The 12,599-nt window shown below is 37.7% G+C and overlaps 3 protein-coding genes across 3 annotated transcripts; 2 read left to right on the forward strand and 1 right to left on the reverse strand.

Annotated features, from left to right (window-relative positions):
• Window positions 1-621: 621 nt before the first annotated feature.
• On the forward strand, window positions 622-6,809 carry LOC119551306 (DNA fragmentation factor subunit alpha). The gene is made up of 4 exons (XM_037860601.1): window positions 622-899; window positions 3,902-4,117; window positions 4,730-5,001; window positions 5,408-6,809. The coding sequence occupies exons 1-4, from the start codon at window positions 855-857 to the stop codon at window positions 5,766-5,768; spliced, it is 894 nt and encodes a 297-aa protein (XP_037716529.1). The 5' UTR covers window positions 622-854; the 3' UTR covers window positions 5,769-6,809.
• Window positions 6,810-7,904: 1,095 nt separating this feature from the next.
• On the reverse strand, window positions 7,905-8,653 carry LOC119551308. Its single transcript, XM_037860602.1, has 2 exons — window positions 8,559-8,653; window positions 7,905-8,507 (listed from the first exon to the last, which is right to left on the reverse strand). The coding sequence occupies exons 1-2, from the start codon at window positions 8,577-8,579 to the stop codon at window positions 8,034-8,036; spliced, it is 495 nt and encodes a 164-aa protein (XP_037716530.1). The 5' UTR covers window positions 8,580-8,653; the 3' UTR covers window positions 7,905-8,033.
• A 598-nt stretch (window positions 8,654-9,251) lies between these two features.
• Window positions 9,252-10,188, forward strand: LOC119550887. Its single transcript, XM_037859876.1, has 2 exons — window positions 9,252-9,392; window positions 9,444-10,188. The coding sequence occupies exons 1-2, from the start codon at window positions 9,372-9,374 to the stop codon at window positions 9,906-9,908; spliced, it is 486 nt and encodes a 161-aa protein (XP_037715804.1). The 5' UTR covers window positions 9,252-9,371; the 3' UTR covers window positions 9,909-10,188.
• The last annotated feature ends 2,411 nt before the right edge of the window (window positions 10,189-12,599 follow it).

Below are 12,599 nucleotides of genomic sequence, written 5' to 3' on the forward strand. Positions count from 1 at the left end.
TTTTTTCGTTCTATGTTTGTTCGTTTTTTTGTAAGCTTTATGTTTATGCTTAGTTTCTAAAAATGTAAAGTCACATATGTTGATGATTTAATACAAATATTAGTTAAATTATATTACATTTTTTTAAAATTAATTTTTAAGTATTATAGTTATCTTAAAACATATAAAAACTAGAGCCCAAATTTGTTTCTACAGATTATTATTGAGCACTTAACCATATTTTCAATATGACGAATATATTTTGGTTGTATTAAACAAAATTAAGTTTTAGAAAATGTTGAAATTTCAAGAAGATTTTATTGGAAGATTATAATACTTATAAAATATTTGTTTGATGTAATTAAATATAAAAAAGAACTTAAATTAAAAAATAACTTTAAAATTTTTTAAAGATGCAAATTTAAAATTTCAGAGATATTTAAAGATGATAAAACTGTTTTAATAAAGATTACTTAGGGAAGAATTAGAATAAACAAAAATAAATATTTAGCCTTTTTAACATCACCTAAGAGAGCGCCTAACATTTGCCTGTTGGGATAACAGAGGGCTCTCCGTCGTCAGGAAACAGGGGGTAGCGTATAAAAGCGGGTGCTTCTCGGCAGCACGCGCTCATTTCAAAACCGGCGCTCTTCGCATCAAAAGCTCCGCTGCGGAGCCGAGAAAATATATTTAATTCCCATTTCAAGTGCAGCTTGTGGGCAGGAATTTCAAGTTTGTTTGTTTAAACCCCGAGTGCAAGTGAGGTGCATAAAACACCAAGGAAAAGCATAGAAAATCAAATGTTGAACTGCTAAGCGTGGAGATTTAGTGCATAGTTAGAGTGAATTTATAAGTTAGTTGAAACAAACAAAGAAATGGAGACTGCAGCGAATTCGGGCGACTCCAAAAAGCCTTTCAAAGTGAGTTTTTTATTGTGATCAAAATACAATGCGATTTCAAGCATGCATTATTTTCCTGGCATGCCCTTTTTGGGCGTTGTTGTTTTCGCCTTTGTTGTTTTTGGCCGCGTGCTGCGTTCCCTGTTTTTTTTTTTTGTTCTTTATGGAAACTGGGTTGAACTTCAAGATTCTCTGAGCAAAATAGAAGAGAAATTAATTTAAGAGAGTCGAAAGCTCGGTGTAAAGAGACTGGCTAAAGCTCAGTAATCCCTCAATTTTGACTTTGCAAAATCATAAACTTGTCTTTGTTTTTATTTTACTTGCTCTTTTTTTACTTTGCATTTTTTTGTTTGTTTTTATTTTCTGTATTTCATTCGACTATTGGGAGTTGTTTGCTTTTGGCATTTGTTTTACTTGCCTGATGGGCCTTTGTTTCCCCACTAATTTGTTTATCCGCCGCTTAAACAGCAGTAAGCAGTTTAAAGTACTTAAAGGATTTCAGGAATCTGCCTAAGGTTGCAAAAAATGAAAACACAAGGACTACAGGCGGTTGAGAACTCAAAGAAAACCGAAAAACCACAATGATATTTAAGTTAGCTGTTGGACATGGAAAACATCTTTTGCGAAATATTTCTGGAGATAGCCTCGCAAATCTCCCCATTAAATCCATTAAAATGTCGCTGTTTATTAATATAATTAATTCAGAAACCACCAAACACAAATCGGCTTAAAAGCTGTCAAATACCTCGACAGCCATGAAAATGCCATTAAAAAGGGACAACTTTTCATCCTTACATGTTGTTGTAATTAGCTAAAGGCCACGCCCACTCGCACTCGTACGCCCCCGTGACCACGCCCCGCCAAGCATTTTGTTAATAATTTATTAAACAATTTACATAATGCCATGGCATAGTTGGAAAGCAATTTAAAGTTGTCGCCTAATTTCCCCAGCGACTCGAAAATCTGCGGCCTACGCCCATAAAATATTTAAAAGTCCTGCGACTTGTGGCTCCTGCTCGGTCTAAGATGCAGTTGAATAGAGTCCCGGCACGTATCCTTCGGCAGGTTTTGAATGGAGCCAGACGTCGGAGGTCGTTGCACGTTTGGTCCAGGACCCTGGGGTCCTGATGGCTGAGCAGCTCGACTTAGTTGTGATTTAAAGGCTGCTCAACCAATCCGTTTAAATGGGTTACCATACAGTTGGCCATCCACAGAAGGTCTCTTAAAATCAGGGGTTTTAAAATACATTTTCTAAGATATTTGGGTACAAATTAGGGGAAAAATCATTAAAAAAATTATTCCAGTTTTTCTATTTCGTTTTAATTATTATATTTATAGAGGTTTTTCTTTATACTCCTTGTTTTATTTTTGTCCCTAGAAACAAGCAACTTTTCGAAAACTTTGACAAAACTTTGTTGTCCTTTATAGAACTTAAAACACATTTCTGTTCACGACATTCCCTAGACTAATCATCTGTATTTTGTTAAATAACTTTTCTACCATGTTTATTTTACGAAAATCTTGCTTCTAGTTACTTTGTTGGACAAATCAGCATTGTATCGTTTTGAGGGTAATGAAATAAACTGCTAATTGAATTGCAACCGGCAGCAAAAACGACAGTTCTTCCGGGGAAAATCTACTAATGCGATCAACTAAAACTTTGTGACAAGTTTCCGAACAAAAACTATGCTTTTGTTTTCGATGCTACCGCGTCTCCTACTTGTCAGATGCTCTCCGAAGTTTTCATTGTTCCAAAGTTTTCGCCCCCCAACCATCATGATATGATTAATATTTGGCGCTTTCGAAGCAGAAAAGTTGGATGGCTTTAAGCATTTATAAGATAATTTAATGAAGAGTCAGTCTGGGCAAAATGGGTACAAAGAAGAGCTGGGAATGGGCAAAATAAAATGTACGAAATGCAAACTGGAGTACAATTTCATTTAGTCACGGCGCGTTCAATTTTTTATGAAGGACCTTAAGGAGTTGCACGTTGCCCGTCGTTTCGGGGCTATAAATTCGAGCAGGAATGCAGTCGTGCCTTCCCGTTTCGTCCTTTAATATCCATCTCCTGGCTCTCTGGCCAGGTCTAATTTATGTTTCGTTTAACCTTAGTGCTGAGGCACCATTTAACATCGCATGCAATTTTAATAGAGCCTGGCGAAGACTTCGTCCTTGCACTCAGAAGGCAGCCCTAACTTATGGCATTCGCGAAGGAGCCTGCAGCATGAAAAATGCTGACATGCATAACTTGTCACACAAAAAAAAAGGATACGGCAAGGGGTTTGGGGGTATAAACGACAAATATTTGCACCGCAGTCGGTAGAGTGCATGTCAAACGGCGTTCGAGTTCTTGAGAAAAAACTGAAAAACACAGAGCTCACAGCACTCGCAACTGAAATATGCACAAAGTGGACTTTAAGATGACATCCCTGCCGGGGAGCAAAACCAGTCCATAAATCTCAATTAGAGCAAATGGACATTTGACAGCAGGACATGATGTGTGCGCAAATATTCCGTTCATTTATTCATTGTGATGTTTCGGGGAATGGAAAACAATCTGGCTCGAAACGCAGTGGATTATTGTTTATTTATTATGTATATAGCAAAACTGGTTTATTTCTTTTGTTTAATAGAATTTGAAATAGAGAAAAGAATTTAAATAACTATAAACACATTGAAAAAGGAGTAAAAGTCTAAATAATTAAGTGTTAAAATACACATAACCTGCTTGCAAAGTTCCCTTTCTCAATTCAGTTCACGTTGTTGTCTCAAGAAAAAGGGTTCAAACCAGCAGTAAATTTACAACTTTTCCCATTTCTGTATTTTTTCGTTTTTGTTTTGGGTGCCGACGACGTGAATATTTTATAGGGACACAGTTGTTTCCCTTCTGACATTAATTTATTATTCATTTGATGAGCAGGGCCATGTGTAACTGTTACTGCTGCTGCTTCCGTAATTGTAAACGTATAATGGTTTATTATTCCCTTTCTCTGTTACGGTTCTTGTTTTTCTTTTACGGCCAGGTCAAGGACGTTACACGTAACATTAAGAAGGCTGTCTGCGCCTCCAGTCTGGAGGAGATTCGCAGCAAGGTGGCGGAGAAGTTCGAGAAGTGCGACCACCTGCCCACCATCCACCTGGACTCCGACGGCACGGAGATCGACGACGAGGAGTACTTCCGCACCCTCGACGAGAACACGGAACTGGTGGCTGTCTTCCCCGGAGAGCACTGGATAGATGTGAGTTTCACGGGGGGAAAATAGACTAAATTATTGAAATTGAGTTGTTTATTTTACACAAAGGATCTAGATCTTTTAGATATGTTATCATTGGGGCGCCACACAAATCATTAGTCATTTTACGTGTCTAATAGTATGCAATGAATAGGTAATAGTGGACTGTCTAAATGAATTCATTGTAATACTGAGTTTAAAAAATAATCTTGCATACTTTTAGACACCTAAAATGTCATTTAAAAGTGATTTCAGAACCCTAGTGATTGGTATGACACCCATGACTCTTTTTTTTTTAATTTCTCGTCTGACATGTTGAGGACATTTATAAATATTTAAAAACCATTTATTATTTGTCCAATACTATTCGTTTAATCCCTTCAAAGCATCTCTTCAATAAGCAATTATGCAAATCTAAAACTCATTTTAGATATCCTACATAAGTAGATATCATTACTATAATGTTTAGAGCTTATATGGTTTTTTTCTCCAAGTGACTTAGCTAATTGGATAACTCATTTTATTTGTCCCTCCTTTTATCCGTCATAATGACTAATTGCATTAGTCCCGGAATGCCATGAGAGATTTAATTAAATGCTATCTGCACTCCCTTTATAGCCCACGCACTACGTGACCATAACCACTCCGCATGGCAACGAGGTGGGAACTGGAAACGGAGATCCCAACGCCGGAGGCGAGGGAGACACCACCGATGCCAACAACTCGGAGTCGGCTCGCATCCGCCAGCTGGTGGGTCAGCTGCAGAACAACCTCTGCAACGTGTCCGTGATGAACGATGCCGACCTGGACTCGCTCTCCAACATGGATCCCAACTCGCTGGTGGACATCACGGGAAAGGAGTTCATGGAGCAGCTCAAGGATGCGGGAAGGTGAGTTCAATAGCCTTATGGGTACAAGGAATATTGCAATTTTTGAATCTAGCCAAACATAATCACTCCGCGGGTTACAAATATCTCAAGGGTTATGATATTATATTAAAATACCAGATTAGGTGTCTAAAAATATGCAACAATATATTTAAAATTTAGAACTACGATGAAAGCATACTTTTGGACACCTAAAATGACATTTAAAAGTGCTTTCAAAGCTCTAGTGATTTTTGTGATCCATTTTTTCGCTTAAATAAATATTAAATACATATTTTAAATTATTATGTCTGAACAATACATAATAAAACTTACAAAGAATGATTATTCTGATTTTTCGGAATATTGCTTATAATGATTACGGTCTCGAATCCCCCAGAGACTGATAGTTTTGTTTTTCTCCCACTAGACCACTTTGTGCCAAGCGGAATGCCGAGGACCGCTTGAATCTGCTGAAGTTGCTCAAGGCCGGAGCCATTTTCTGCTCGGAACGCTATCCGGAGGATGCGGAGGCCATCGACCGGGAGATCGGACGCCAGCTGAACGAGGCGGAGAGTGGACAGATGGGCACCACGACCACCAGTAATACCCGCACCATCGAGGTGGTGCAGTGCGACAATCAGAACACGACGATAACGATCACGGTGGGCGAGGCCACCTCCACCTGCTCCGCGGCCAGTGGAGCCATGGGATCCTCCGCTGCCGAGGCGGCGGCCAATGAGGCCAATGCCAATCCCAGCCGGAATCCCAATGCCAATGGAGACATCTGACTGCCCATTTTGGGCAGCCTGAGGTGAAGTCTGCCGGCGGAGGAGTTGAAATCAAATTCGAATTGAAATTGAAAGTCAAAATCGAAATCAAAATCAAAATCAAGATCCATGAGGATATACCGACGACATCAGTCCTGCAACATTGGGTTAACATAAATCGTATTTGTAGCATGTAATTAGGCGGTGCGAAATCAGCGAACGGAACGAAGACAAAATTAAGCGCAACAGAGTCAAAGAAGGAGAATGCTTCATAGTATCTAAGAGCAAATGAAAGTTAACGAACAATACACGTACTAGATTTAAACACCAAGGCAAGGAGGTCAAGGGGTCACGGCCCAAAAACAGATCCGAGCAGTCTTTTAGCAATCACAGTCAAACGAAACGTATTTAACCGTATATACACAAGCCACACCACGCTGTACTAGATGAATAATAATCAAAGGTTAGCCAGTAAGTATTATATTCGAGGTAGAACCCCCGGCGTAGGCAAAAACACCAGAGTGAAACCGCATTGGATGGATATGGAGATATGGAGATGGATATTTCTAGAGTCCCTGGACACTGTTGATTTGCTTGCCGTGTAAATTGTGTTACGATTAGTAGGTAGAATGGAAACGCACATCAAAAATTGTTTTTAGACCAATGCCATTGTGAATGTCATTCGTTAAAGGCCAATTGAGACTGACTGTATTTATGTGTAATAGGTTTTTTCGTGGTTTTGAGCGGTTCGCCCCTCCCCGCCCCCCCGGAATCTATAGCCAAATGAATTTAAGTACCGGCAAACATTGTTAGCAAATTAAACAATACAAAAAGAACACAATAACGGAAATTGCAATTGCCCAATTAAAGTTGTTAACTGTCTACAATTCGAATAAGCAATAAGGGAAGTCGTAAACGAAAGCGAAAACCAAAACGCGAACAGAAAACAATTATTAAATATAGTGAAACGCATACAGCAAATACAAAAAAAAAAAGAAAAACCCCGAGGCAAACTATATACACGAAACCAACAAGTAATAAATAAATGAATATTAAAGCAGAGTTGATTGAACTAACCTGGCTGGCGAACGGGGCGTATGCGCAACATACACAGCGTGTGCAACAGGGCGTATGGAATGTGCATCCTGCTCTTTCGCTGGCAAAAGAGAGTTTCCAGAGAGCCGGAGAGTGGGAGAACCGCCCCCCCCCCCTCCCTGCCTTCTAATTGCATTACTCGACGCCATTCTCTTCTGCGTTTCAACTTCCTTGGTGACGTCACGGCCCCATGACGTTTGCAGGTCCTGGCAATCCTAGCTGATTGCGATGCCCTACTAACACAGTTCAAAGCTCCCGGGTGACCCAAATTCGTGACGACAGCACTTCACCCCGCCAGCGCCCCCTTTCTGTGGGCGTGGCCCTGGCTGTGATGAATTGAATTCCATCCTTTTGACTTCTGGCAAACCTAATACCCCTTATTAACACCCAGCAAAACCCTTATTTCTTGCCTTTCCCTTCTTGACTGCGCTTTTAATTTGTGCTCTTGGCAAATACAATCCTATTTGGTTCCGTTTCTTGGGCAAAAGAAATGAGGGCGAAATTGTCGAGCGGAAAGCGCAGAAAAATATTAAAAATGTAACTTAAAACCGCACGTTTGTCGTCTGCTTTTGACTGCTTTTGATGTGCGAATGGTTTTGGCCAAGAAATTGTCACATACACTTGAATTCGCATTTCTTTTGAAGTTTCCGGTGCTTTCGATTAAAAGAAGAAAATTACAACTTAATCGAAACCAATCAAAATTTTATTTATTTATTTTATTTTCTTTGATATTTGTTAAACGATGCGCCTTATAGGGGAACAGTCGGGCATGAATAGTTAGAAAAGTTAGGATAGATAAAGCGGTCACATTTAAAACGATATCGGTAATATACAAAATTGCTTCCTGGCTCCGCCGATGAATATGCCTTCTGGTTTTAAATATGTTCTGTAATAGGTAGCGAGTCCTTTTGTGTTTTTCTCCCTAAAAAATAAAAATAAAATATCAAAGCTTTATCAATTGCGTCGTACAATTTTCTTCACTACACCTTCGACATCTTGCTAGCCATGATATTTTTTACGGTTATATTTTTTTAAACTTTTAGTTAAGAAATGATTTATTTGATCTATGCAATTTATTTTAAAATATTTTAACTGTTTATGTGTATACCTCTCAAAATTATTTTAACATTAAATTTTTTTTTGGCGAAGGTCGACCTTAGGTAAATTTTGTTCTTGTAACATTTATAAAGGTTAATCTTTTCGGGAACTATTCTTTTTTGAGGGCGCCCGTTTCGTGGGTAGGATATCATTCAGTGCCACTTTGGCACTAATCGGTTTGATTTTAAAAAGTTGGCCATCGACCTCGGCGCAAGTAAAGTACTTGGTGCGATCCGGGAAACAGATCAGAGGATTTTCGCAATTGCGACAGGTGATCACATGTTTACCCGATAGAGCCCTTCTCTGTTTCTGCACCTTTCCTCTATTGGGTTTTCTCGAATTTGTGTTCGGCTCGCTTGATTGGTCTTGAAGCTCCTTACGAATTCTATCACTACTTGCACTCCTGCGAGTCGCGGAAATCGGAGCTTCTGATTCGGCTAATGAAGGCGGATCTTCACTTATTTCCATAGCCTCCACAATTTCTTCTGGTGGTGGTGACATTGGTCGATCTAAAGTCATATCACTAGAGATTTCATCGTTTTCCTCGGACACCCTGTGCTGAAAATGCTATTTAGAAGCGTTAGAAGTCGTAGCACAATATTATTCTATTATATGTACCGGAAACTGTTCATCGCTCATTGTGTTTTATGACTTGTTTTCTTATTTGCTTCAGTATATGTATATATGTTACTCGGTCAAAAAATATAAGTGAGTGTGATTTTTTCGGTTTGAATCTGGCACATAATTTTCAATGGCTCCTATGTTTAAAAAATTGAGAACTTGGTTGGTGAAACCTGTATTAACCTAATACTATTAAGGCTGGTGTTTGATTTTGCTAACTTTTAGTTTACATCGTTTTTATAATCTGTTGGATAAGGTTACACTATCAGAAAAAATAGCGAAATTCGAAAGTACGGTAAGCCCGAATTTTGTTGATTTCAAGAAGGATAATTTTAATGCAGTACGAACAATTCAATACCGAAATATTAATCAATAATCAAACTGTGATCTCAACTTACATAAACACATAAATGTATTTTTCAAACTGTGTTCTCAAATTTTTTATTTCAGCATTGAACTGTTCGTACTGCATTAAAATTATCCTTTTGTGAAATCAAAAAAAATTCGGGATTACCGTACTTTCGAAATCGTTCGTGCTTAATTTGACAAGCTATTTTTTCTGATAGTGTTACCTTATCCAACAGATTATAAAAACGATGTAAACTAAAAGTTAGCAAAATCAAACACCAGCCTTAATAGTATTAGGTTAATACAGGTTTCACCAACCAAGTTCTCAATTTTTTAAACATAGGAGCCATTGAAAATTGGGTGCCAGATTCAAACCGAAAAAATCACACTCACTTATATTTTTTGGCCGAGTAACATATATACATATACTGAAGCAAATAAGAAAACAAGTCATAAATCACAATGAGCGATGAACAGTTTCCGGTACATATAATAGAATAATATTGTGCTACGACTTCTAACGCTTCTAAATAGCATTTTCAGCCTAGGGTGTCCGAGGAAAACGATGAAATCTCTAGTGATATGACTTTAGATCGACCAATGTCACCACCACCAGAAGAAATTGTGGAGGCTATGGAAATAAGTGAAGATCCGCCTTCATTAGCCGAATCAGAAGCTCCGATTTCCGCGACTCGCAGGAGTGCAAGTAGTGATAGAATTCGTAAGGAGCTTCAAGACCAATCAAGCGAGCCGAACACAAATTCGAGAAAACCCAATAGAGGAAAGGTGCAGAAACAGAGAAGGGCTCTATCGGGTAAACATGTGATCACCTGTCGCAATTGCGAAAATCCTCTGATCTGTTTCCCGGATCGCACCAAGTACTTTACTTGCGCCGAGGTCGATGGCCAACTTTTTAAAATCAAACCGATTAGTGCCACATTGGCACTGAATCATATCCTGAAAAAACACACGAAACGGGCGCCCTCAAAAAAAAATTAGTTAAGTGTTAAATTAATGATACAAGAACAAAATTTACCAAAGGTCGACCTTCGCCAAAAAAAAATTTTAATGTTAAAATAATTTTGAAAGGTACACAGAGAAAATAAAAAACCCAAAACTGGTCATCAATCGGGTATTTTTGCTTATCAATTTTGATCCCCTATGTTGCCATATCATATTCATATTTTCGAACATGACATTGATATTTTCGAACATGTCAATTTGGTATTTTTCATACCAGATTCATATGCGCACTTATCAAAGTTGTGACCAAATTGTGGTATTTTTTAATATCCAACTGATGTACTTTCATATCAGATTGATATTTGTAAAATCAATATTAATCAGTTTTGCTTATACTTTTTTGCATCTTATAAACAAATAAATATTGAAAACCCATAAGATCGCTGTAAATATTTATTTTTTATATGTTTCGGATCAATTATAAAAATAATTCCAGGACTTAGCAATAATTGACTGATCACGCTGTACTCGGATACCTCCTGTAGCTTTGCCTCAGCGCCAGGAAGTCCTTCTTCTGTCCTCGATAGAAGTTTCCCAGCGAAGGGTTGGACGCCAACTTGCCCAGTTCGGCATATTGGCCAGCCATTTGACTTTGTGTAGTGCAGTGTGTGTAGTCAGCCACCGAAAAGCACGTTACAGTGTCCAAGAAATAAATATATTAGAATTAGACAAACATCAAGTAAAATTGAAATGAGATACTTACCATTTGCCAAAAAAAAACAGCATATGTACATACATATGTAAATGTTTCACTTTTGTACACTTTCACTTTTTGTGGAATGTTAGAGTGACCACGGCAAGTCAGTCAAAAAACTATCTAGTACCATACTAAATACCATAAATACACAAAAAATACGAAAGCACAGTCATACTTTTTTTCGAAGACTTTTCGATGTTACGTTTGATATGAAAAACGTATCAAATTAATACGATTTTATATTAATATGGTGGAAAATCATATCAATTAGAAATGTTGATATGAATCCGTATCATATTGATATGAATTCGTATCAGTTTGATATGTAAAAGGTTATATGTGAAAATTGAGGAGACAACATCAAAAGGGTATTGTTTCTTTTTTTTCTCTGTGTACAAGTAAGTACGACATGAGATTGGTTTGATTGATTGTTTGAGAACGAAAAATTCTTAATTTAAATAAGAAACAAGACTCTCGTTTCTTATTTAAATTAAGAATTTTTGCATTTGGCATTCTAATTCTAAGTAAAAGTGCATTTTAATAAAAAGTTTTTATTTGTTCCTTTTAAAAAATATCAAAACGATTCGGTATATTTTTTTTAGAATGTGTATACATTGCATTTATTTAAAATTTAAAATCGTACATATCACTGTTAGTTCTTATTCGCATTTAGCTCAGATTTTTTAAGTCGTTGTATCACCGGATGAAAAATTTGATATTAGTATTAGGGGTTCATTCCTATTCCCAGTTCATTGGAAAAATAAATGAAATTTTTTAAGTTCTACAATAACTTGATTCTAGCTTTGTCTAACTATCTATAGTGGATTTCAGTGGAAATGAAATCAGATTTCACAGCCGTTCTTTCATCGTCAATATTCCCCAATCCGTTATTTGAAGCTTGTTGCATGCTCACACAAACAAACACTCCATCCTCTGAGCCCAAATGTCAAACGTCTCACAGCAAAAAGGCGGAAAAGGGGCAGGGGGCGTGGCTGGGCAAACAACATATCGGGTGAAGAGAAGTCTAAGTCTTGCTTGACTCGGCTAACGAGTCGCTTTTCTCCCCAACGAGGACGTAATTCTCTACAATTTTTCTTTATTTTACTTTTTACCCACATTTCCCCCAAATAAATGTCAAGGATGGGGTAGCGAGGGGCCAGAATGTCCTTAGGAAAAGGGGCTGCTGCTGCCGCAGGCTGTTGATTTTTATTCGAAAGCATGTGTGTGCTACACATAAACAAGCGCTGTGTAATAGATGCCGCAATGGGCATTACTAATGCGCCCCGTGGCACTTTTCGCCCACCCATATATACATATATGTGTGTGTGCGAGGGCGGGGAAATTGGCGGGTTCTGTGGGCGGCGAGGGCGGTCCATAATTGTGCAGTTAGAGCCGCTGGCAGCCGCAAACTGGTGCTTAGATTGCCTCATTTGGATGTTTGCTTTCGCCACCCGGAAGTCATTACGGGTGCGGATATGGGTACGCGCACCTACACCAAACAAAAAATCATCATCAAAACGTAATTATAGGAAACCATTTGATTAGGGTGTCAAATGGAAGATATACTACTTTCAAATATTGTACATTAACCTTCAGTAAGCAAATCAAAGTTCTCAATTATAATCAAAGACAAAATACAACTGAATTAATTAAACATTTAATATTAGAAGGCAGACTAAATTAGGTATTACACAAGTGAAGTGCTCAAAGTTTGTTTTATTTACTATAATTCTATATTAATGTATTATAACAAAAGGGCAATGCTAATACTTTGGGATGGTGCCTCAGGAATATACTAAAATATATACTAAATCTTATAATTCTAAAGAATTATATCTGAATTCAAAATATATTATATCTGAATAAATTAAACATTTAACATTATAAGGCAGATTTAATTAGGTATTACATAAGGAAAATAGTGATACTATCATAGTACTATAAAACGTACTAAAACTTATAGTTCTAAT

This window comes from Drosophila subpulchrella, chromosome 2R (genome assembly GCF_014743375.2).
Source record: "Drosophila subpulchrella strain 33 F10 #4 breed RU33 chromosome 2R, RU_Dsub_v1.1 Primary Assembly, whole genome shotgun sequence".
Taxonomy (NCBI): Eukaryota; Metazoa; Arthropoda; class Insecta; order Diptera; family Drosophilidae; genus Drosophila; species Drosophila subpulchrella.